This window comes from Daphnia pulicaria, chromosome 1 (genome assembly GCF_021234035.1).
Source record: "Daphnia pulicaria isolate SC F1-1A chromosome 1, SC_F0-13Bv2, whole genome shotgun sequence".
NCBI classification, from domain to species: Eukaryota; Metazoa; Arthropoda; class Branchiopoda; order Diplostraca; family Daphniidae; genus Daphnia; species Daphnia pulicaria.
The window spans coordinates 11,311,089-11,335,501 of record NC_060913.1 but is presented as its reverse complement, the minus strand read 5'-3'; the positions used below and the strand labels follow the sequence as shown (position 1 = coordinate 11,335,501).

The 24,413-nt window shown below is 39.2% G+C and overlaps 8 protein-coding genes across 11 annotated transcripts; 7 read left to right on the top strand and 1 right to left on the bottom strand.

Annotated features, from left to right (window-relative positions):
• The first annotated feature begins 3,877 nt into the window (after positions 1 to 3,877).
• Positions 3,878 to 5,264, top strand: LOC124320799 (complement factor D-like). Its single transcript, XM_046783693.1, has 6 exons — positions 3,878 to 3,990; positions 4,088 to 4,247; positions 4,371 to 4,518; positions 4,591 to 4,701; positions 4,778 to 4,901; positions 4,993 to 5,264. Exons 1-6 carry the CDS (start codon positions 3,945 to 3,947, stop codon positions 5,199 to 5,201), a joined length of 798 nt encoding a protein of 265 aa, XP_046639649.1. The 5' UTR covers positions 3,878 to 3,944; the 3' UTR covers positions 5,202 to 5,264.
• Positions 5,265 to 5,758: 494 nt separating this feature from the next.
• Positions 5,759 to 7,218, top strand: LOC124320800 (serine protease ami-like). The gene is made up of 6 exons (XM_046783694.1): positions 5,759 to 5,892; positions 5,998 to 6,157; positions 6,227 to 6,374; positions 6,446 to 6,556; positions 6,630 to 6,753; positions 6,898 to 7,218. Exons 1-6 carry the CDS (start codon positions 5,847 to 5,849, stop codon positions 7,104 to 7,106), a joined length of 798 nt encoding a protein of 265 aa, XP_046639650.1. The 5' UTR covers positions 5,759 to 5,846; the 3' UTR covers positions 7,107 to 7,218.
• A 1,018-nt stretch (positions 7,219 to 8,236) lies between these two features.
• Positions 8,237 to 9,748, top strand: LOC124320802 (trypsin-1-like). Its single transcript, XM_046783696.1, has 6 exons — positions 8,237 to 8,396; positions 8,521 to 8,680; positions 8,759 to 8,906; positions 8,992 to 9,096; positions 9,182 to 9,299; positions 9,384 to 9,748. Exons 1-6 carry the CDS (start codon positions 8,351 to 8,353, stop codon positions 9,575 to 9,577), a joined length of 771 nt encoding a protein of 256 aa, XP_046639652.1. The 5' UTR covers positions 8,237 to 8,350; the 3' UTR covers positions 9,578 to 9,748.
• Positions 9,749 to 9,839: 91 nt separating this feature from the next.
• LOC124320798 (trypsin-1-like) lies at positions 9,840 to 14,176 on the top strand. Of its 3 annotated transcripts, XM_046783690.1 has the most exons (7): positions 9,840 to 10,156; positions 10,219 to 10,270; positions 10,353 to 10,518; positions 10,659 to 10,806; positions 10,873 to 10,983; positions 11,055 to 11,178; positions 11,355 to 11,894. In XM_046783690.1, exons 2-7 carry the CDS (start codon positions 10,225 to 10,227, stop codon positions 11,555 to 11,557), a joined length of 798 nt encoding a protein of 265 aa, XP_046639646.1. In that variant the 5' UTR covers positions 9,840 to 10,156; positions 10,219 to 10,224; the 3' UTR covers positions 11,558 to 11,894. The 3 variants fall into 3 exon arrangements, with proteins under 3 accessions (XP_046639646.1, XP_046639647.1, XP_046639645.1); XM_046783691.1 differs by lacking the exons at positions 9,840 to 10,156; positions 10,353 to 10,518; positions 10,659 to 10,806; ... (1 more) ...; positions 11,055 to 11,178; positions 11,355 to 11,894 and adding exons at positions 12,981 to 13,140; positions 13,212 to 13,359; positions 13,443 to 13,553; positions 13,610 to 13,730; positions 13,856 to 14,176 and having other exon boundaries at positions 10,206 to 10,270; XM_046783689.1 differs by lacking the exons at positions 9,840 to 10,156; positions 10,219 to 10,270; positions 10,353 to 10,518; ... (2 more) ...; positions 11,055 to 11,178; positions 11,355 to 11,894 and adding exons at positions 12,690 to 12,885; positions 12,981 to 13,140; positions 13,212 to 13,359; ... (1 more) ...; positions 13,610 to 13,730; positions 13,856 to 14,176.
• Positions 14,177 to 14,986: 810 nt separating this feature from the next.
• LOC124320801 (trypsin-1-like) lies at positions 14,987 to 16,630 on the top strand. Its single transcript, XM_046783695.1, has 7 exons — positions 14,987 to 15,104; positions 15,222 to 15,378; positions 15,481 to 15,628; positions 15,733 to 15,840; positions 15,926 to 16,043; positions 16,124 to 16,221; positions 16,288 to 16,630. The coding sequence occupies exons 1-7, from the start codon at positions 15,059 to 15,061 to the stop codon at positions 16,387 to 16,389; spliced, it is 777 nt and encodes a 258-aa protein (XP_046639651.1). The 5' UTR covers positions 14,987 to 15,058; the 3' UTR covers positions 16,390 to 16,630.
• Positions 16,631 to 16,962: 332 nt separating this feature from the next.
• Positions 16,963 to 18,954, bottom strand: LOC124320796 (secretory carrier-associated membrane protein 5-like). Its single transcript, XM_046783688.1, has 9 exons — positions 18,795 to 18,954; positions 18,594 to 18,722; positions 18,447 to 18,528; positions 18,237 to 18,371; positions 18,009 to 18,165; positions 17,840 to 17,941; positions 17,715 to 17,761; positions 17,525 to 17,610; positions 16,963 to 17,413 (listed from the first exon to the last, which is right to left on the bottom strand). The coding sequence occupies exons 1-9, from the start codon at positions 18,897 to 18,899 to the stop codon at positions 17,261 to 17,263; spliced, it is 996 nt and encodes a 331-aa protein (XP_046639644.1). The 5' UTR covers positions 18,900 to 18,954; the 3' UTR covers positions 16,963 to 17,260.
• Positions 18,955 to 19,386: 432 nt separating this feature from the next.
• LOC124320806 (ARL14 effector protein-like) lies at positions 19,387 to 20,247 on the top strand. Of its 2 annotated transcripts, none has more exons than XM_046783700.1 (4): positions 19,387 to 19,716; positions 19,796 to 19,855; positions 19,923 to 20,006; positions 20,081 to 20,247. In XM_046783700.1, the coding sequence occupies exons 1-4, from the start codon at positions 19,547 to 19,549 to the stop codon at positions 20,163 to 20,165; spliced, it is 399 nt and encodes a 132-aa protein (XP_046639656.1). In that variant the 5' UTR covers positions 19,387 to 19,546; the 3' UTR covers positions 20,166 to 20,247. The 2 variants fall into 2 exon arrangements, with proteins under 2 accessions (XP_046639656.1, XP_046639657.1); XM_046783701.1 differs by having other exon boundaries at positions 19,395 to 19,716; positions 19,799 to 19,855.
• A 506-nt stretch (positions 20,248 to 20,753) lies between these two features.
• LOC124320793 lies at positions 20,754 to 24,412 on the top strand. The gene is made up of 12 exons (XM_046783682.1): positions 20,754 to 21,283; positions 21,928 to 22,093; positions 22,175 to 22,301; positions 22,431 to 22,556; positions 22,620 to 22,745; positions 22,816 to 22,936; positions 23,006 to 23,084; positions 23,228 to 23,300; positions 23,376 to 23,488; positions 23,562 to 23,830; positions 23,891 to 23,940; positions 24,010 to 24,412. Exons 1-12 carry the CDS (start codon positions 21,230 to 21,232, stop codon positions 24,044 to 24,046), a joined length of 1,341 nt encoding a protein of 446 aa, XP_046639638.1. The 5' UTR covers positions 20,754 to 21,229; the 3' UTR covers positions 24,047 to 24,412.
• Position 24,413: the final 1 nt, after the last annotated feature.

Here is a 24,413-nt window from a genome sequence, read left to right as displayed (position 1 = left end):
AGAGGGCGGCTTTTAAATATAAGCAGCAGTTCAGGTCAATCTGTACACAGCAGGGTGTAGTATATATGTAGGTGTGTGTTAGACACACAAAGGAAAGTGTTGAAAGGTTTGAAAGCATATCACCAGGAGCGCACCAGTATCTATACACTGTGTAGAGTTCAAAGATGTGTAGCTAGAAAGCAATTATAAAGTTGACTTTGCAAATCGAATTGACGGCGTGACATAACCTGCGTGATGTGTCCCCCAGCATCCAGCCAGCATCCAGCCAGCAAAATCGGTGATGCTGTTAAAAGTTTTCGGCTTTTGAAATAAATAGTAGTAGTGTGTATCTTTGGCGCTATATTTTGCTAGACTAGACACTTGACGTGATTATAGATGCGTGTGTCTGAACTGCTGATGGTGCTGAGAGCAATCAGAATGTGATTGTCATCTGCTTCATTTTTGTAATATTATTCGTCGGAATCAACGCCCCGGGTAATAAATATAATATTGATTGATTTAATAGGACTTGATAATAATAATCCGAAGGAAAGAGAGTGACGTTTTAAATTTTTTTTTTTTTTTTTAGAAAATGTACTGCGCAGCAATCTAAAAATTTATGTAGGCACGCCTTGAAAACTTGAGAGTAAACAACTGAAATCAGTGGCGCAACAACTGAGTCATAATTTTAAGTTGGTCGGTCATTCTCGATGGCGGCCGCCGATTCCGACTATAGTGGTTTCCTAAATATGTCCGTCTCTAATGACGACTGCTGTTGATGCCCTAAAGTGATTTAAATAAAATCAACTAGTAAAAGGCGAAGTCAAATAATAAAAAATAAGCTAGACGCTGAGAAAAATCAAATTGGTGCGATGATGGATAGGAAAATAGAGGAGATGGACCGCCGAGATAAGCCAAAAAATAAAGTCGGCTGTCGTGAATAACAAATGCAGAGCGGCCGTAACAACCAGGAGCCATCAGAGCACAGGTACACAACACAGAAGGCCGGCAGCAACAACACAAAACATCGCAATCTTTTCTTATACGTATATGATGTGCCCGGTGGAAATTTGGTGATGGGGGTCGGGGCTGCTGGGTGATGATAACGATAAGAATCAGTTTGCTGGGTCTCTTAACTTGTTGTTATAAAGAGTTCTCTCTGCCGAGGGACGTTAACAATAAATAACCTACAGGCGCTATTTACTAATACAGACAAGAAAAAAAAAAGAAAAAGAATCAAAACGAAGGTTATAGAATGGGGTCGGTGAGCGTCAAAAAAATCTGCCGACGCATTCGATAATCAGGTGAGTGAGGTACAGCCGAGAGTTTCTTGACACAGCGCGCACCGAGTTGCCTTTTTTTCCATTTTACCTCGTTTTCAAACATCTATACTATACACACAGCACACTATAGCTACTTTACATAGACGACGGGGCTTCTGTTTCACATATACCGACGGCCTATGAGAAGAAGAAGAAGAAGCTATATGCTGAAAGCCCCGGCGGTTCCATTCGTCGTCTCTTTGATTTGCCAGCGCGTTTTGGGATTGAGTTTTGGTATACACACACACACACATGCGGAGCGGTTATATTCGGATGGATCCCCCCCCTCTTTTCTTTGCAGCCCTTGATGTCTACATCTACATAAATGTATGTGTATATAAGGCAATATTATATGCACCTTTCTCCCCCCCCCCATCTCCACCATTTTCAACCTTTTGCCAGTTGCCGCCCGGTAGCCGTGGAGCAGAGTGCGGCGCTATACTTTCAGTCTCCCCCGAAAAAGTCGGCAAACGAAATTACAAGAGCACATTTCAAGAGTGTCAATTAGAGAATCCGACAGCCTACAATACAACACACACACACAGCAGTATATATATGCTTCTGCTGCTGCTGCTGCTGTATAGCTCTGCCTATATTTGGTGGATGGGGGGGTTTTTCTTTCCATCATCTTTTTCTTGTGTAGTAGTATATACCGCGCGGAAAGCTTTTTATTCCCCTCTCCTCGTCTTATACATGTTATAGTCGACTCCTTATCATCACGGACCTGGCCACGCCTCTACACTCTTGACTGATTATGATGTCGCTATGTTGCTGGTGGTGGTGGTGGTGTGTTTCGGTCTTCTTCTTCTTCTTCTTCTTCTTACACTTGTTTTTTTCGTGTTTCACCACCAACCAGACGCGCGGCTAGCGTGGGTCGGCGGCGGTGAAAAAGAGGCCCTTGTGCTGCGCTGCGCGAAATGAGCCGTCAATCAAATTTCCCGCCTTCAGCAGCAGCACGTCATTTGATTGTTATTTTCTTTTCTTCTTCTTCTAGAATTTCTCTTCTTTCTTGTGATTTTCCCACCTTTTTACACAGACTCACCCGCTCTTCTCTGCTATAGAGCTGTCATCGGCCACTCCATAAATGATTTTTAACATTTCCAATATTACATTTAAATGATTTCACAATTAATTCTCATTTAAACCATTTTTGAAAAAGAAAAAAAAAATTATGATACGATTTTGATTTTGTTTTTACTGGTCGAATTTGCATAGCTGAAGCTTATTTCCCCACGCCACCATCTACCTTGCGGTGGCAGAACTAAGTTCAACTATCCGCCATCGCATTCCTTATACTATCCAGACTGCGTGTCTGTTTAATTTACATTGTTCCTATCCGGTGGGATAAACACACTTCAGTGCGCAAACAAGGGCCGAGATATCATTTCAAAATTGATGATGACTTTCTACTCAACGAACGCTCAAAGGACGTGTTTCGTTCGGCATCTATCGTTTCGATTGAGAACGCGCTGGAATAAAACGCTGTGCCGCTATTGAACCCAAAATGTTTCTTATCGTTGAAAACAATAATCTTATGGGCAAACATACCCAAGCGATGAGATGACGAAGGACGAGACCGTGCTGCTGGTTTACCGATAGGATGTATGTATATCTCGTGATTAGCTTGGAGATTGAGACATAATGTCCATAGACATTAAGAGCGTGATTGATGGATAGGCAAATAACTGCGCGCTAGATATCGTCCGCGCTTACGTCGCCTTTATACCGCGATCCCGAACATCCGCCGAGATTCGGGAGTTGACGTCATGGTGAAACTATTGGTTGGAATTTTTTTTTAAAGCTGAGACATTTGTTTTTTTAATCGAATCCTTACGTTTTAAAATCAAATGTCGAGCCTAGGTATTTAGAGAATGTCGAGAAGTTTGAAATGGGAATTTTCCGTTGTGTTTGTTCTCTGCTCGGTCGAATAAAAGGGAATAAATCCAGTATCTGGTAAAATAAATTCCCCTTGCTCTTTATCAATACGCATTACATGACCCCATTGCTGCACAGCTCCGTAAGGTTTTCCCAAATAAAGTTAAGGGATATTGACAATAATCCTTGAATCATGATATCAACTTGGAGTTCAAAATATCAGTCCGAACACACGGTTCGTTAGAGACTAGGGTTTTTATTAATCGCTTTATCGGGCGGTGACGATCTGAGGTTTATAATCCGGTTTAACCTTTTCAATTTTCATAGAGCAACCTGGATTTTCCACGTTCACAATATATAGTGCAACTGATGACGTAATATCGCTCACGGATGTTGATTGCTGATGTCGATTGCAATCAAATAAAAAGAATGTCGGAGAAGGAAGAAAAGAATTGCAAATACATCCGTGTTGCAAATATAAACGAATTATATAATTGAATGGAAATGGTTGAAAGTCAAATATATTTCACAAATTTTCTGACCAGATTAACTACGGTTAACTTAGCACTATGCGTCGATAGCAACACAGGCTAAGAGTTATTACAACACAGCGTGATATGTTTTGACGTTTCCAAGCGTCAGCAGCTATGCCCCTATCAGGAGGTGTCGTTCAAACTCCGCGCGGTCGGCTTCTAAAATATAAAGTGGGGCGCAATCAGTCCCAACTCCAACAGTTGATCACAATCTACCCCAGTCAACGCACAAACCATGTTGTACGTTCTTGCTTTCGCCGTCCTCGTCGCCTCAGTCTCCGGTAATCAAAACAATCTGATAGGGAAAATGTTGATTCTCTTAGACCGTTACGTTTTTGGGTGATAGAATTACTTCTTTAATTTGTTTTCACATAACAGGAGCGCCTAATGCCGGAACAGGACGACTTATTGGAGGTACCCAAGCAGCTTCAGGAGAGTACCCCTTCGTCGTTTCCATCTCTCGGCAAGATCAGCACGTTTGCGGTGGATTCATTTACAACGACCGATGGGTCGTTACAACAGCCAAATGCGTCCATGGGTAATGCGCCAATTTGAGTTGTGATATGGCTAATAGGCCTATTAATCATTACTTTATAAGTTTATTACTTTCTTCTTGCTGTGTTGCATAGCGAGTTATAATTGAAGTTTGATGGTTACATAGAAAACCTCAAGAGGAATTGAAGGTTACCATTGGTGCCCTGTCGCTCATCACTCCTGATCCAGAGGAGCAAATCATCACCATTTTATCTATTGTCGAATTCGATCTATACGATCCACTTTCTTTGAAGCACGATATCGCTCTTATCCAGGTACAATTTAAACGAATATTTTTCGGTCAAGTCCGCAGTTTGTTAATGTCAAACAATAACAATGTGTATTAGCTGACTCGACCGATTGTATTTGGCCCAACTGCGCAACCCATCCGGTACGATGAAATCGATGAGCTGGCCAGACCCTGGGACGCATACATTGTCGGATGGGGTGCAACTTTCGTAAGTGAAAACGAGACTCATATACGTAAGAGCGGTAAGAATTTTATTTTTTAATTATATCACAATTTGTATATAGGAAGGAGGAATCCCAGCTACAAGACTTCGTTGGGGTTCCATCGATAATCTTATGGCCGATTGTCGTGCCTACGGTATCGACGAGTACATCCAGAACTTCATGATTTGCGCCGGATCTGACTCAGGTGAGATTTCAGTTAAATAATCAGATAACACAAATCAAAATTCAGAAATGAAAATTCAGCAATTCACTTTTTTTTCTTAAATAAATTTTAGGAACCGTGTCCCCTTGCCAGTACGACGAAGGAACACCTTTGGTTCAGATGGCTAATTATGGTGGCATTCCAGAAAGAATTGTGGTTGGCATCATGTCGAAGAACCAGGGCTGCACTGACTTGAGTATTCCATCGATTTACACCCGTTTGGCCACCTACTACTCCTGGCTTCTGCAGACCGCTGGACAACAACCGGCACCGACTCGCTAACTTTCTTCTTATAACTTTAAATCAAGTGTAATGTTCATATAGTTGCTTCAACCCCCCCCCCCCCCCCCCCAAAAAAAAAAATCCAGTTCTCTGACGGCTATTGAATAATACGTTTCACAGTCTTGTGTCAAAATAAACCATAAAAATCATTTCAATTCTCTAATAAATCGGTGCTGAATGTATAATGTGGAAAAGACGAACGTAATTCCAAAGACTTGCTGAACTTTTCTACAATTGACAGTTGCGTTATTGTATTGATATCGGCCCGTGACATTATCTTGCAGCCTAATCAAAAGATATATTAGAAATGCGATGGGAAATTTTGACTTGACGGTTTGAGCTGAGAGTTGCGGAACAATAAAAATCCTTGACACACATCGATTGTAATACAACCGATTATGCAATGAAATCATCATTTAGTGTTGGTGTTGATTTTCCCAACACCATTTTTTGATAAAGTGTAACGAACCTTCGATAGATTCAAATCTCACTAAAATCAGTTACCAACTCGTCGTTCCAAAGTTTTCTTCCATAGATTAATTGATAAGGCGAAAAAGCATCGTCTCCAATTGTCTTATAAGTCAAAAGGTGCGAGGACAGACTTCAACAGTCGAGAAAATTCTTTCTAGAAAGTGATATATAGTCATGTTGTACGCGCTTGTTTTCGCCGTCCTCGTCGCCTCCGTCTCAGGTATTATACAAACGTTGTCGCTATAATACCCGGGATTTCTGGTTTTATTATAAATGTATTGGCTATACCTCCAGAATAAATAATGTATATCTTCTCTATACACAGGAGCGCCTAATGGAGGATCAGGGAGACTTGTAGGAGGAACTCAAGCAGCCAGAGGAGACTTCCCTTTCGTCGTTTCCATTTCGAAAAAAGATCAGCACATTTGCGGCGGATTCATCTACAACGACCGTTGGGTCGTGACGGCCGCATCTTGCATCATCGAGTAATTTTTGAAAAAAATTAATAAATTCACCTAAATTGTTCTCAACTCTCAATAATTACTAAATACCAGTGAACTGAAAGCCGACATCAAAGTCACCGTTGGGGCTTTGTCCCTCATCACTCCCGATCCTGAAGAGCAAATCATCGAAGTTTTCTCGAACATCACTTTCTCAGGATATGATCGTGTAACTAAACTGCACGACATTGCCCTAATCGAGGTATGTAAAACAACCCATTGCTATTCATCACAGATGGCCAAAGTTTTAATTTTAATTCATTTTTTTTAAAGCTGTCCCGTCCCGTTGTTTTCAGCGATACCGCCCAGGCCATCCGCTACGACGAAATCGACGAACTGGCCACACCTTGGGTTGCAGCCATTGTCGGATGGGGAGCAACTTTTGTAAGGAAAAATTTAAGCACATACTACTTCATTCTTTTGTTTGGTCATAATTAATTCTTTGAACATAATGTAGCCTCAAGGAGCTCCAGCAACAAGACTTCGTTCGGCACCGATTGATAATCTTGATGCGGAGTGTCGAGATTACGGTATTGACGAGTACCAAAAGAACTTCATGATTTGTGCAGGTTCTTCCGAAGGTAAAGTAAACATACCAAAAATTGCGCCCCTCTGTAATCGCAGGCTGACAATGGCCATGAATTGTGTGATACTTGGGAGGTAATACTTCAAACAGAAATGTATTATAGTATTTGATTTGTTTTGCGGGTTCTGGCGCCATTTAGGAGTTGCACCTTGCGAATTTGATGAAGGAGACCCTTTGATCCAAGATGCTAATTACGGTGGCATCCCAGAACGAATTGTGGTTGGCATCATGTCGAAGAACCAAGGATGCGCTGACACAACCATTCCGTCGATTTACACCCGTTTGGCCACCTACTATTCGTGGCTTCTCCAGAACGCTGGACAACAGCCAGCCGCAAACCGAGTTTAATTCCAACACTTTATATTGCTCACCATGCGTTGACCGAAACAATCACACTATAGTTGTTGATTTTATCGAAAATCGCAAAACGATAATACACACATCCCTATATGATATCATATAACTATCAAATTTTATTTTCAATTCAAATGTTCATTTGGTGGGAATGCATGTTACTTAATATCTTTATGTTGATGGCCCCAATCTTTTTTAAAAGACTTTCCTATGGGCAAATTTAAATCACCTTGATCAAGTATATAATAATACGGTATCACAGCAAAATGACTGCCATTTATTCCCACTTATTGCGAGCCGGTAAATAATCTTATTTTTCGTCCCCGTTCCCCTGTGATGAGTGCGTTAAACCTGCAGAATCATTTTTAAAAAATTTCTTTATTTATTTTCGTTAATAGCTAGAAAAATGGGGTGACTGCTTTATGATATATTCAAACAAAGATGATAAAAAACAAAACAAAAAACAAAAAAACCAAAACAAGATAAGAATACGTTCAAATCCCAATCAAAACTTGTCGTACAACACCTTTTCAAATTTGTTAGGGGGTTAGGGGATTTTTGCTATGTAGCAATGTGTGCTTATCTCAAAATGAAGCTCTTTTTTTCTTTTAACTTACACAAATTATTTTTAAATTGCTTTAACCGATCGAGCAAGAAAATTATGTTTGCTGGTAATCCGTAATCGCTTTATTGCTCAAATCTTATGAGGGAAATCGACGTGATCTCGTTCATTCGAATTAATTATCAAATAATAAATTTCTACAAAACGAGTCTATAAACGCAGGACTTCGCTCCCGTAACCTATTCCACCAAATGAGCTAACTAAGGACCTTAACCGATGGGGGGGATTATTGTCACTGACCTTAATCTTCGCATCAACTTAATATCAAAAATACATAAAATTTATGACTGCAATTATCTGTATGGTTGATTGTAACCTGGTGTATTGTGTATATGTTGGATTTCAAATCTTCAGTAAACTTCAGGGAGAATCTGATGGACAGTTTTATTATGTGTTCCACACATCAACAAACAATTCTGTAGCATATCTGAATAAAGACATTTGAAATCTATATACGTGACAGGTCAGTAATATATATGATTGTAATAAACAATCCAACATTTGCGCAATTTCTGGTTATAGTTACATTGACAGCAGAAATTTCAGGCATTTCGCTACTAGAAAACAACAGCCAAACAACAAGCAGCAGGCAAAAAGGCAGAATTTAAATAGCGCCATGCAGTTAATGATCACCTTGGTCGCTCTCATCCTCTCAGCTCAAGGTTAGTCTCACTGTATGACCTATTTGAACGTTATCGAAGTACATACAATTACTTTTGTACGTAAGTTTAATTCATTTTACATTTTTATTTCTCTCTCTATAAATTATTCTTACCGCTTTGAAAGGTGTGCCAACCGACAACGTCGGCCGGATTGTGAATGGCCATGAAGCCACTCGGGGAGAATTCCCGTGGCTCGTGTCCATTTCGGAAAACGGCCAACACATTTGCGGCGGTTTCATCTACAGTGATCGGAACATCGTCACCACAGCATCTTGCCTTTTTGGGTAGATTTTTTTTCAGCACAGGAAATTCTAACCAGCATCAAGTTAACGATTTTCGTGTGTTTGGTGGTGATTTTTCAGTAAAGCCAATGAGGCTCTGAAGGTGAAGGTGGGTGCGTTTGTGTTGGAAACACCCGAAGCAAATGAACAAAACATCGAAGTTCTCTCCGTCAGTATCTATCCCTCGTTCGACCATGTTTATCAAATGGATGACTTGGCGCTCATCAACGTGATTCTCCTTTTATTATATCCACTCACTGAATAATAAATTTTAATACGTAATAAACTAATTTTTTAAAATATTCTCTATACAGATAAAAAGGCCGATCGTCTTTAGCGACACGGTCAAACCCATCCGCTACGAAGAGCTGGTCGAGTCACTTCACACGGCCACTATCGCCGGGTGGGGCGTTACATCAGTATGTAAAACTCAATTAATTTCTATTTAGAGTGAGGTGCTTTTCTCGTTATAATGCATCATTCATCCTCTCCCTGCTATATTAGGAAGGAGGTGTTTGGGAACAGAGACTTCATAAAACGAACGTTTTCAACCTCACAGCCGACTGTCGGTTTTATGGTCAAAACGAATATTCCTTCAACTACATGATTTGCGCTGGAGACGGTGAGAGACAAAAGTCAAGCCCTTTATCAGTCCAGAAATTTGTTTGCTAACGTTTTATGTGTTGTTATCTGAATTGTCGTGTAGGAACCACAAGTCCCTGCGATTATGATCAAGGATCGCCACTGGTTCAATCCTCGGATACAGGCAACATTGTAGTCGGAATCATGTCGAAGAACCGCGGCTGTGTGGCTCCCTATCCGCCAACTATCTACACCCGTCTGTCATCCTATTACCCTTGGCTGAAGCAGACCGCTGGCCAACAACCGGCTAACCTTTAATCGACACGAATATGATGATTCCTTTTTCGACCGAAATATATTTGCGCATTAAGAATTGCTTAATCCACATAAAAAGGCCCTATTAACCAAACAGCCTGTAGATTTCGTTTGTTTGTACCATTATTCAGTGAGATATTGAGTTCCAAAATATATACTAGAAATTATTGTAAACATATTTTGTTTCATTATCTCTTAGACATACATCACGTGTGTACGTTATCTACTATTCAAGTATGAGGTCATCACTGCAGTTTTTCTTTAGGTAGAGAGCGTTAAGTAGTGGTAGGTACTAGGTACTATGAGGAACATTAATGTTTATTCAGTTAAAGAAACAAAAAAACCCATGAGACTATAATCGAGTAAACCTGTACGTATTATTTTGTATTTTATCAAGAGTTCAAAGATGGCAGCAGGGGAATTTTAAATCCTAAATATCTGGATCTGGCCTGTTTGATTTTGTAAATGTATTTACAGCTACAGATAGCTGGAAGACTGCGATATAGTAAAACCTTTCCATTTTTTCTGACACACGGAGGCGTCGTTGTAACTATATGATTTGGATTTGAGCTTGAATTATAGGTACGTTGGAGTAAAATTGAATGAATTCAAACTTTTAATCACGTAATATTCTTTATAAGAAGAAAGCCATGTTGCACTTTCTTGTTTTCACCATTTGCGTCACCTTAGTCTCAGGTAAACATGCAACTGTCAATCTTTTTACTTTTGAAACCATTGAATTTCTAATCATTATTTATAATGACTAAACCAAACAAAGGAGCGCCTTATTATGGCGGATCAGGGCGAATTACAGGAGGAACTCGAGTGAATCACACAGAACAGTTTCCTTATGTCGTCTCCATCTCTCGGCTGGATCAGCACATTTGCAATGGAGTCATTTACAACGATCGATGGATCATCACAGCAGCAAACTGCGTCCACGGGTAATAGATAATTAAATCAAATTCTGTGTGTTCAAAGAGTTCCTGTATTACTTAGGATCACAATAATAGAAATGCATGATATGAATGCAAATCGATGCAAATAGTATTTCATATATTGAATGACGCATTATTACGTATAGAAAAAATCAATCGGAATTCAAAGTTATCATTGGTGCCCTGTCGCTCATCATTCCTGATCCAGCGGAGCAAAAAATCACCGTTTCCGATTTTGTCGTATTCAATCAATTTGATCCTGTTTCTTTGAAGCACGACATCGCTCTCGTCAGGGTACAATTTACAATAACACTCTGTCAAAATCAACAGCTGAAATCATGTTGAATTTCAATTTATTAGCTGTCCCGGTTGATTTTACTTGGCCCTACCGCTCAACCCATCCGGTACGGTGGAATCGATGAGCTGGCCACACCCTGGGACGCATACATTGTCGGATGGGGTGCAACTTTTGTGAGTGAATGAGACTCAGCGATAAATTTCCCCCCCCCCCTTATTATTATCACCTTTTTTTTATGTATTAGGAAGGAGGAATCCCAACTACAAAACTTCTTTGGGGTCCCATTGATGAACTCGCTGCAGATTGCGGAGTGTACGGTCTTGACGAATTTCAGCAGGACTCCATGATTTGCGCTGGCTCAACTGAAGGTATCATCTAAAAAAAAAAAAAACGGTTTTAGCATAATCCAATTAAAGAATTATTTTTATTTTTATTTAAAAATTTATTTATTAAAATTTATTTATTAAACATTTATTTTTATTAAAGAATTATTTAGTTCAATTAAAGAAAACAAAACACTTTTCTGCTTGAAATAATTTTATAGGAACTATTTCACCTTGTCAATACGATGAGGGAGGACCACTGACTCAAAGGACAGATTCTAGCGGAACTCCGGAAGAAATAGTCGTGGGCATCATGTCGAGGAACAATGGCTGTGGTGATCCTAGTGTGCCAACTATTTATACTCGGTTGGGCAGCTACTCTACTTGGCTTCTCCTTACCGCAGGCCCGCAGCCGTGGGAATAAAAGTGCGTTATCTACTACCGAAAATTTTTTTTCCGTAGTCCACGCCTTCAGGAAAATCGCGAGTACCGTTCATGTTATTAGTTATGTTTCAATCAAATGCAAATCACGCAACAATAATAACGATGTTAAATGTTACGCATGTTACTGTATTTTTCAATAGCATAATTTTTTTAAATTTCGGTGAATATTAGGGCTACTGCGTCCGTTGTTTTTTTGGTTTCAGTACGAAGTCGAATAGGTCGTATTGTTCTAGCGTTATAGCTACGCTTTTTTTATTATGTAAGTGTGGGTGGAAGTAATTTGTTAACTGCTAAATGTATATTTTGTATTGAGACAGAAGCACAACATTTCTTTATAATCGAAAATACAAATGTACAACATAAATGTAGCCTATGTATTTATCAAGAATGGCCGGGGAATTTAAAATCCTAAGTATCTGTGGGTTATGATTTCGTAAATGTTTTACTAACTAACACAGATCTATTTCGGGTGATATTTGGAAGATTGCGACATAGTAGAACTCGTATTTACTTTCTCAGTGAAAATGCGTAGATAATGTAAAAATCGTAAAAATAAGGTTGAGCATGACCAAATTCTCACTTCTTAGTCGTTTAAAGCTACGCATAGTTTAATTATCCGAATTAAAAATTTTTGATCGGCTTAAAAAAAACTTCTGAAACTATTTTGCCTTTTTTCAGTACTACAAAGAAACAACGTCTTTGATTCAGTCAGAAAATTTCTTGATTCGGGAATACGGGAAGAAATTGTATAGGCATCATGTCCTGATCGTGTTAAAGAATAAATAAGGTTGAACTGACCGAAGTGTGTCAGCTCTATTTATTTATACTCGTTTAGCCTCAGCATATCATGGCTTCTCCACACTGTAGTAGGCCCTTGCAAATGGCGATGTAACACAAAGTCGTTTTCATTTGGACAGCAGGTATATTAAATTGCAACATTTTGTGTATTCAATAAAACCCTGTAATCCAATTCACCTGCACGTAGGTATTTTATCACCAGGGCAAAGATGACAGGGGAATTTAAAATTTTTAATATCTAGCTGGTCGATTAGAATTTGTAAATGGATGCAACGAGCCAACGACAACAGATATATAAGTAGACTGCGAAAATTGCGACATAGTAGCCCCTGTTTTACTTTAGCAGTGAGACGGAGGTGTCGTCAAACAATCACTGAAATTAGCTGTCAACAGTTACGTGGAGCAAAACCAGAATGAATTCAAACTGTTTAACATATAAATGCATTTCATTTGAGAAGAAAGCCATGTTATATGCTCTTGTTTTCACCCTTTTTTTCACTTTCGTCTCAGGTAAACATTGGCAGTTGCTAAGCGTTATTAGCCTTTCTTTTTTTCTTACTATATACAGCAACTTTATCATTTTTTTTCTCAATTCAAAAACACAGGGGTGCCTCATGAAGAATTAGGGCGAATCATAGGAGGTACCCAAGCAGCTGCAGGAGAGTACCCCTTTGTCGTTTCCATCTCTTTGCAAGATCAGCACATTTGCGGTGGATTCATCCACAACGATGGATGGGTCGTTACAGCAGCAGAATGCGTCCATGGGTAATGACTTACTAACTTTAAACATAGCAATGCAAGTTGTATTTCAACCTCAATGACTTCTTGTTACACAGAAAAAATCAAGGGGAATTGAAGGTTACCATTGGTGCCCTATCGCTCATCACTCCTGATCCAGGGGAGCAAATCATCAGTGTTTATAAATTAATTGAATTCTCTCAATTTGATCCAGTTTCTTTGATACACAATATCGCTCTGATTCAGGTATAATTAACAATAATAATCTTTGGTAAAATCTGCATCTGTCTTTACAGAACGTCGACTAATGTCGTATTTGAATTTGTTAGCTGGCCCGACCGATTGAAATCGGCCCAACTGCTCAACCAATCCGGTACGGAGAAATCGACGAGTTTGCTACACCGTGGGACGCATATATCGTCGGATGGGGAGCAACTCTCGTAAGTGAATCTAACGAGCAAGAGCAAAAGTAATTTTATTCACTCTTTCTCAATAGGACGGAGGAATTCAAGCTACAAGACTTCGTTGGGCTCCCATTGACGATCTTGCAGCAGATTGCGGAATTTTCATTGACGAGTTTCAGCCGGACTCGATGATTTGTGCAGGTTCAACTACAGGTATAATCTTAAAAAAAATATTTTGTTGAATAATCCAAAGCTCAAATAAAATTAATAGGTAAAATTAATAAATTGATAGATTTTGTTTATTAATCATTTTCATTTTCCTTGAAATATAATTTCAGGGACCATTTCGCCTTGTCAATACGACGAGGGGTCACCACTGACTCAAAGAACAAATTCTACTGGAATTTCTGAAGAAATTGTTGTGGGCATCATGTCGAAGAACAAGGGCTGCGCTGACCCGAGCTTGCCGACCATATACACTCGTTTGAGCACCTACTACTCCTGGATTCTCTATACCGCAGGCCCGCAGCTGTTGAAATAATTTAACAGAGTTCGTTATTCATCGTTTGAAAAGTTTTAAAATCTACCCTTCACTGAACCCGCAATATATTGTTCGTGTTGGTTGTCAAGGAAGAAAATAAAAATCACAAAATAATGCAGTTAACTCATAAAAAAATACATTGTTTTTTTTTTGAGTTCCAAATAAATAATTAAGATCAAACATCTTGCCCTAAATGAATTTGCAAAGTTTGGTCTATCTAAATTAAGACATTTATTTTTATTCATATGTAAGATGATGTCCGACAATGGTGAATTTTTTGGCTTGACTTATTTCTATCATTTGAACATTTATTTAAATCATTAAATTACACTTGCCGGTACTATATCACAATATCAGTATATGGTCGACGTCAAACTCAAAGTTTTCCAACATATTTAATAAGAGGGAAAATGTATTAAATTATTGAAAGTATAGACCAACGAAAAATGTCATTACAAACTTCCGCTGTTTAATTCCCGATACACTCTCTTTTATTATACACCGGGTCAACGATGACCAAGAAATATAGGTCAGCCTCCTAACTATCTGGTCCGACCCAACAGGATTTTTTTAATATGCGTAAAAATGCATAGATACCAGATTTTTCGATTGCAAAACGCGCAACACGTCGCAACAGGAAACGATGCATGCGAGTTTTATGTTAACACGACGTTTGACGGAGATATCATCATTCATGATTTCGTTGTTGCCACCCTGTTTCATCCAGATTTTATGTATGTGGTCCACTTGACGATTAATTTTTCATCATCTCATATGGCGTTAAAAACGACACGAAAGTTTCTATCAGTTATAATCAGAAAAAGCTTCAAGGATTGAAAAGAATTTATGGCTCAAAACCCAGTCACGTCATTGTTGGCTTAGTCGTATTATCTTTTGTTTTTGTTTTTACTTTGATGGAAAATACCCAAAATGTCACTGGGGACTCTAAAAGAGCTCGCCATATGACGTTCTTTAATCAAATAGAATACAAAAGCCCAAGATGAAAGTTCTATCAGTGTTGACTGCTCTCGTCGTTCTGACCGCAGGTAGTATAACTAACTATGATGAAATCGTTTTAATTTGAAAAACGCAACTACCACCTACAAATTTTAGAACGTGACAAATTCGTTGTCATAATTGTGGCCATTCTTTTGTGAAATCAGGAGCGCCAGCAGGTGATGAAGAGCGTGTTTCCGTTGGCACCGCACTCTCAGCGGCCGTACCCCATTTAGTTTCAATTACGATCGACGGACAGCACATTTGCGGAGGATTCATTTACAGCAACAGTTGGGTCGTCACAGCTGCCTCTTGCGTCATCGGGTATAAATGCCAAGCCTAAAACAATTCAATTTTGAAAACACAATTTAACTTTAATTTCATCTCCATGCGTGGACGAACCGGGTGTCCATTTCCGTTCAATAGTTATTTACCGAGTCAAGTCAAAGTGGTCGTGGCTCAGGTGAGTTTAATTACACAGGACGTTGACGAGCAAGCGATTTCGGTTTTCAAAATCATCGTCAATGAAGGCTACGTGCCCGACACCAAACTCCACGATATTGCCATGCTACAGGTATACTACTAGTACATATTGTCTCGAATATTTGGATTTTCATTTGCATATTTTTTATTTTCTTATCTGAAATGGGGCATTGTGTTATACGTGACATGCAACAGATGGCCACGACGATTACGTTCGGCCCTCGAGTCAATTTGATCCGCTACGACGAAGCGGAGGAAGTTGGCGGCACCACAGTCAAATTGGCTGGATGGGGGGCCACTACGGTACTTCAATTTACGCAAAACATAGCGCAATTTAATGACAATGTGTAACGACGTCGTGAATTCCTCTATCCAAAATTAATTACAGGTAGGTGGTACGCCATCTACCAAATTGCGGGAAATAACTGTGACGTTGCCTGCTACCTGCACGGGAATTTACACCGCGGAAGAATTTAATTCGAATTACATGCTGTGCGGTGGTGGCTGTAAGTCAACTGCTGCAGTTCTTTTTAAAAAATCAATTATAACTGGAAAATTTATTTTTTATTACTTGCGCAATTAACAGCCCCGGCAGATGTAGGATCTCCGTGTCAATACGACGAAGGTTCCCCACTGGTTCAGACTATCGGCACTACCTCCTACGCCATAGGAATTATGTCGAAGGTATCCCGCGCTAAATTCAATTAAAAAAAAAAATTAAATGATGACATCACATTATTATTTTCAAAGAATAACGGCTGCGGAAGTGGCTTTGCGCCGACAATCTACACCCGCCTGACGGCATACTACGCTTGGCTCAATAAAAATGGTGGACTTCAACCTGCCCCTTAACTGATAATTTTGTGTTCAAACGACGAGATACGATGTATCTAGGCCTATACTGCAACAGTTTATCACTACGTGACAACCTTTAGTGAACGCAACCAGATTTAAATAAAAGCCCGCGGGTGATCCAATAAAATACACACGGAAAATGCCTGCAGTTTTTTTATCAATTTTGAGAGATCAAATGTTTGAAATTTATGAGACTGCAAGCAATTAAATAAAAGCTAGTAACGAAGCGTAAATAATAGGGTCAGATTTGCTATGGTAAATTTTCTAAACTGGTTGAACGGATATCAATTTTGTATCTATATGCAACACAACATAGTAGACACCTTTTTTCGTATTAAATATTACGTATAATGTTGGTTACAAATTCAACAATAACGTTTAAAAAGAGGAACTTCGTAAATCCTTCGAGGGGAAAAGGAAGAAAAATGGTTAGTCACCGTTAGCTCAGCGTCCGAGTAAAGGATTTACGGTGAGTACACAAATAGGAGTATAATAAACGATGTTGCAGTTGGCTAGACGACGTAATGAGTCACAGCAGCTGAAAGTGGGTAAATTGAGTGGAAATAACTGTTAATTGAATCGAATGTGTATTTTAGAGAATGCCTCAAATTTCCGAAACATTATCCAAGCGAATCGTACCCGATGCCTCGGGTTTCTCTCAAATTTAGAAATGATCTCATTTCTTTCCCAACAACGCTTGTGCAGTATTAATTATATATTCAACCAGCTGATACCTGATATACCTAGCTCCCTAAATTATACATGCAAAATTTAAAACAAACATAGGTAGATTGATAAATCCAATAGTGTAAGTCTGGATGCCGAACGAGGAAAAATAAACAGGGAAAGTGAACTGATTATCTGTTATCTAGAACCCAATGTTATCCATCTGAACTCGAACGGTGTTGGTGATCACATCCGTAGTAGCTTGACGGACGTGTTCGTTGCCCATCACTCCGGAAGTGAATTCACTTCTTGCCTTCGACAGCGAAGCCCCCGTGCTGCGGTAAAGTCGGCTAACCTTTAGAAATTATAGCACGGAGTTATGAACAATTGAACATGTACTGTTCGGATGATGATGCGGTCACAAAGTACTGCGGAACCGTAATAATAATAACAATAATATCCTTACTCGGACAAGGAGAAGGAAATCTCCGAATGCGACCAATCCAAAACCGCAAGCAATTATCAATACTATAATTCCAACAGCCAAGTCTCCTGTAGTAATGGCAATAACCAAACAATAAAAAAAATATTAATGCAAAAAGAAGAAATAAAACAGGCCATTATTATGACGCATAACATTTTCAGCGCAAACTTACCGGAACTTTCTTGGCTACCAACTGCAGCCAACCCAACTATGAATCCACTGTCAATAACATTGTAGAAAAATAAGAGAAAAAAATCTATTATTATTGTTATTTTGTTTTGAATTAGCGATAATTACCAAGTTCCTAAATTAGGAATGCCGACAGCTTGAATAATAGTGGCGATCAACTGGGAGAAGAAAAAGACGAAAAACACCATGAAATTGAAGGAGCTGTCCGATCTGGAATTATAATCGTGACTTAATTACGGCAAATATTCAATAACGCTGGAAGAAGTAATCGACTTACTTGAATGCTTTGTACGCTGGTCTGAACCAGAAAATATACGAGGCAGGTGTGAAAAGGATGCAGTAAAGAATGGACAAGCCAAACATAGTTCCCTCTCCCATCTGAATGAATAATGCTAGACAGCCTCCAACATTCACTAGATACAAAAGGGCATGCACTATTTAAAAAAGTAATGCAAAAGAATCAGTAAATATTTTTTTTCCTCTAGAAAATAATATTGGCTCATACACAGCCAAGTGTAGTAAATCAAGTTAACGATCGGTTGAAATTCCACTTTGATTTCGACTTGAATGTCTTGATAAAAGCACGGTTCGACGCAAAACTTTTTGGGCAAAGGCGGCCAATTATTAGCCTTGTTATTCGCTGCGCAGATGGAAAAATTCAAAGATAATTCGATTAGAATTGTTTCTTAGTAATCAGATCCAGTTTTAAACAGACCATTGAATAATGCATTCTTTTGCAATTCTTCTTCTCGCTTCTGTAGCTCTTGGGCTTTTCGCTCGAGTTCCTCTTGGCGTTTCTACGATCGTAACATATGTGCGGTGAGATATCTTTTTCCTTGAATATTTTATTTTTAAATTATACCAGAAAATCTTCAGCAGACATAGACACCTGCTGTTGGGGTGTCTGTTTCTTAGTCTCTTTTGGAGATATCACTGGGGCAACGTGAACAGAAGGAGGCTTGCTGGCGCCATGGTCTTTGGTTTTTGGGTCCTTGAATGTTGAAAGGCCAAAAATTGGTTAAAAATAAACAAAATTCTTTGAAAAGATCACCCCACTCGTTACCACAGATGCGGCTGCAGTTTGGTTGTTGGCAAAAGGATTGCCAAAAGGATTGTAGTCTGCCAAAGGATCCGTTCCTACAGCAAATCCACGCGATGGGTCCTGCATTGTGTAAGTCGGAACAAACACTTTACCACGAAAGTTTGGCGCATCACGCACGAGAAACAAACCGCTTATCAGTTGGTTAGTCAACTTCCATGATAAGCGCGGTAAGAACGTTGTATTTCAGCTAGATAATGCAACAAAAGTAAAAAAAAAAAAATATTCTATCGAAATTGGTTTTTTCAGATTTTTAGTTGATGATTCATAATTACTGTTTGAATGAATAAATTAAGCATAGAACAAATGTTGTTTTAGCTTGTTACGTTTTCGTTTCGTTTGCCACGTTTGCTTATTTGGTTTGCTACAAGAATATAATAAAAAAGTACAGATTGTCGGACTGCCACAATTAGATAATTGATTGGAGTGGTTGTAAATTTTCAAAATTCTGAAATTAACTTAACGAAAGCAGGATGTAAAGCGCTAAAAGAAAAACTGAAAAAGAAAACGAAAAAATTTATTAAAATAACTAAATAAGTAGGGGCTTTATTTAGTTACTACTACGTACCGTTTTGAAGAAAGCTAGCAGACGAAACGTATTGTTGTTTCCAACTCAAATCTTTCTTAAAAAGTCAGAAGATCTCCTTGTTTTCGTGTTAAGTTATAAGTTTGCATTGCCATTTTCCTGATTCTATAAATTTGATTTTTGTGGAAAAATGGCGATTTCAATGGCAATGTCCGATACTGACAAATTTATGGACAAATTCGATCCAATAAATTCGAATCGAGAAAAGAGAAAAAAGATGCGAACTCAACCAGGAAGTGGCAACGAAAGCACTAGTACTAATAACGGCGGTCGAAAAAATGGCAATAACAAAAGAGACAAGTCAGTAATCTTAAGATATTTATAGTCTCTTCCATAAACATTAACTAACATAAATTTTGAATATGGTTGGTTATTGGAGTAGGAAAGCTGGATACCAGTACAATGAAAAAGGATTGCTAATTTTTGATGGAGCTGATTTGTAAGTTCAGTCTCATTTTAAGTCATTTGATTTAAAATTTCATTAAACTTCTCTACATTTATTGTAGGTGTGATTGCTTGAGTGATAATTGTCCTGGATGTTTCTTCCCTTGCCCAAAGTGTAGATCTGCCAAATGTGGTACAGAATGCAGGTAAACATACTTTTTTCCTAAATTTAACCACTTGCATTTTTAGATGTCTAAATATTATCTTTCAATTAATTTAGGGTAAATCGCAGATGGGTTTTAGAAACTGTTACGGTTGATGGGACTACTGAGGTTATAAAGAACAAACATCTGCCCCCTCAATGATTTTAACACTTCTGTGCTGATAAGTATGTGAGCTATTTGTACTTGAAAATGTATTACATTTTGAATAATTCCCTTTTTTAAAGATGTGATTTTGTCTATTAATATTCAACTTTAACTTGTACAGATTAGCTCGTATTCTTGAAAGCTGCGCCGCCACGGTCTTTTGTAAATTTCTATCGCGTCATATGAGTGAATGATATTTGATGTGGTTGTAATGGATGCGAAAAACAGTTGACACAGGAAGGGCTACAGAAACAAGATTGTCGGAAGACCTTGATTTAATGGTCTGCAGCACACGGTAATGGGGCTAACGGGACTAGTGTCTGGTGAAACAATCGAGTGCGTCGCACTCCTTGTCTCAATAACGCGATTGTCATCCAGCGTCGGATTCGGTATTTTGACTATTTATACAAGAACTTGTCACAAACGAACTGTCATTCATCCGCATCGGTGTCAGTCGATCTTTTCTTTTATTTGACTGAAGAATTCCGTTTTAGGCCGTACCGTACTGGAAACCCAGATGTCTATTTAGCGATTTAAAAAAAACAGTTTTAAACAAGTAACATTGTGTGTCAAATCGTGGCATAATTAAGGGTGGGCTGTGAATTAGGTAAACGATTGTTCAATTAGGCAAATCTGTTAACAAATTGTTTAGTTCCCATCGATCGGATCGACAATATCCAGTTGAAGGAAAATAAACAGCTTTTGATTATGCGGGATCTGAGAAACTCGTGGAAATGTGGATGACCGCATGCAGAACAAACGGAATAGTGATTTTTGAAGCGCCCCGCTATACGAGAGGAGGTAAAGAGGGCGTGTATTCTTCTTCGTCTTGTGTCAGTGTCTCGTTCCTCTTGAAGAAGGAAGCAGTCGAACTGTTCTCTTCACAACGAGTTTGACTGCTGAAGCGATCGCTCGCTTATTTCAATACTTCCTTCTCACATTTCTTGGGAAGAAAAATAAAAAACAGTGCGCTCTCGACAGCTCCATTCCCGTGTATTATTCGACGTCAGTTTCGTTTGTTTCCATGGAATTTTGATACTTTTATCACTTGAAAGATCACAATGTCTCGTCGGAGTATCCAGTCATCTTCTCAGCTATTTAGCAGCAGTTGTCGGGTAAGTTTTGCAAAATCAATTTCTAAACTTATTTAGACTTATTTAGCAATTAAACATTCATTCGAGAAGAGTGTAAATTCATGCCCGAGAGGGGCTCGTGATCAAGTTCTTTGCTCGGTTGTGTAACGGAGTAACGGTTTATGCGAGCGCATTAATGCCATTTACAGTATATGCTAAGATAAACTCTAGTGTGTTCGTGTACCCTTAGGGTTCCCAATGACCGTTGCTACATAACCCAATCTTGACAATTTTGATGTATTCGCTTAATGGCCTTCTAATTTTTAAGATCGCTATTCGGCATTTTCCATTTTATGAGCGGGAGTTTCACACCACACAACCGCTATGTTCCTAGTCCTCTACCACGTAATGTACCGTATGGTAATACGGTCCCCTAGAGCACTATTAACAACGAATGTCTGTGGATGTAACCGTGGGCAAGACGACCGCACACTGGCCACCTGTTGGGGCGAAGCCAGAGACGAAATTTCGGTCTGTCTGTCTCTTCTTCTCGCTCTCGCAGAGGGACGAGGAATAACGGGACTCTTTCCACTACCTTTTTTAGATTGGATCTTTGTTTATTTAATCCAGGGTTTTTTTTCTCTCTCTCTTTCTCTCTCTCCCTTTTTCCTTCTCTTCCACTTTAGATTGTTATAATGTTGGTGCTTCTAGGCCAAGCGTGTCGAGGAGAGCAACGGCAAGGTGAACCTTCACAATACCCCGACGGTTATTTTCCGTTTGAAGAGTCGCCAACGCGAACTCCGCCTAAAGTAAGACGACCACCCTATGCACAAGCAGATGTTGATTGCCCTGGTAATTATTTTCCCTTGTATTTCATAATTAAACTGTAGAATTACTAACAGTTTGGCCATTATTTTCATAATAATTTCATAGGTATGGATTCTCCGGCGGCTGGAGACGGAGGCGTCCAATCGCTTGACAACTTGTGTGGCGATTTAAACAAAGGCTACATCCCAAAGAGTCCCCTAGGTCGAAATGTCAACGGCCATTCATATCCTTTGTAAGCAAATTATAGCATCACATTCTCTCGACTGGAACTGTCCATGTCGAAATGTTCAACCTGTATTCAAATTTCGCTCGTTTTTTTTTTGTATTTCCTTTGGATGACTTCCGCCTTTCGCCGCATCAGCGAGCTCATCCGCAATAAGACATTGGACTTTTTCAGTTCTACACTTCCCATCCTGAAGGCTGATAAGAACCTGCCAAAATTAGCTAAATATGAAGATTTTGACGTCATCGATAAAATCGATCAACAGTAAAATTCATAAATTACTTTTCCTTTGTAAAAGTTTAATTAATTTTGTCCGTCTCTTGACAGGATCTGGAGGGCGAAGAAGAGCAAGAGATCCACAGAAGAAGATGGGTCAGTCACACCGGAAATCGTCGAAGAAGAAAAACACTTAAGGCGACAGGGACGAGGCTTGTGCGACAAAAATTATGGCATGTCAGTCACAAAATTCAGCGTGTTCACAATCCGTGGCCAAATGACCATAAGACGTATTTTTCCTTTTCAGTCTTTGCACGATCTTGAATCTGATAAACGGACGCTTCATGTCGGCTATCAACCCGCAGGAGAGGATCGAGAACCCCGATTTACTGCAACCTAATAACTATAACACCATAAAAAATACCAACGTATACACATTTTCGTTTATCGCATCGAGAATAGGAAAGATGGCTAATCTACGACTTTTCGTTTGATAGCAAATCGGAGAAGATCCGTTAACTCCTTGCCCTTCAGCAGCAGAGTACGTCACCCCTGTGTACGCCAAGAACTATCAAGGTATTTCCTGCAAGTCTACAGTTGATTAGAAGACAATATAAATTCTACATTTGATAAATGATAGAATGACTTTAGATAGCATAAGAAATACTTGACATTTTGAATACCGCAAAACCGTTACATGATGGATACGTTTTATTCAGGCGTTTGGCGGTACGTGGTTCAGATCCCCTACGAAGGCTATTTCACTCAGACAGTTGAAGTAACGAAATGCTTGTGAGTTGTTCGCCACTCGACTGTTTATTCCAAAGGTTTACCATTAATGATTGATGGACATTTGTACATCGCCAGGAAAAAGAAATGCCATTTCATGGATGGATCGTGTCTAGCGTCTCCGCGCTGGGTTAGTTTGTTGGTTGCAGAGCTATTTTATCCTCACGCCCGTTTCCCCTCAACCAAACCTGGTATAAAAATGTTTTCAAGATAATAGAATTCCAGTTACTGAATGATTTTTTTGAAAATATACTGCGTGTTTAGGTGCTGCGAGCCACAGATCGATGGGGAAATCGGTGCTGGGCAAACTGAAAAATCTTATTCCCCCACGAGTGGTTCAGGAGTTACCGCCTTATATTCCTCGTAGTTTTCCGCTTGCGCAAACAGAAACAATAGAAGAGAATACCGAGCACGAAGAAGAACTAAAAGTGGAGGAAGATGATCAGTCGCCCAGGGATAAAAGACAAGCTGCGTCTGATCCACAATCCAAAACGACCTATTGCGACGGTGTCGACGAAATTGGGTGCTATCAGGTTTGGATTCTAATTAGATTATCTCGAAAGGATTTCTCATATTACATTTGTGTGTTTTAGGTTCGTTTGTACTATGACTGGCTTCTCGTTCCTGGAAGTTGCAAATGCTGGTAAGTTTCTCTCAGCTCCGGCTCTTTCTTCTGGGCACAAACTTTTCTGACGAGTTTTAATTATCTCAGGAAACAAGACTTCTTCACAAAGTATGGCCGAAAGTAAAGCTCATTCTATATGCGAGGGGAAACAAATGTCGCTTTGGATGTATTTGTGGAATCGGCTCATCCGTGCATAACTTCTTTCTTTGCTTGTTTGCGTCCATACCGCAGGGTTTCGTAATTATGATAAAATGTGTTTCACATCGTTATGGTCATCGCTCATTCGTGAAGTTGTGGTTGTCTAATCTTTTTCCCGCGTATCAAAACTTGGGATCAACTATTTATTTAGGTGGAGTGGGCGACAAGGGAAAAACAAAGATATGTGTTGTTAACCACTACGAAATCTATAGTGGAATTTCGGTGTTGTTGTGCATGCAAAATTGTGTAGAAAATTTGAATAAATATCAACCTGCAAACGCTTTAAATCTAAC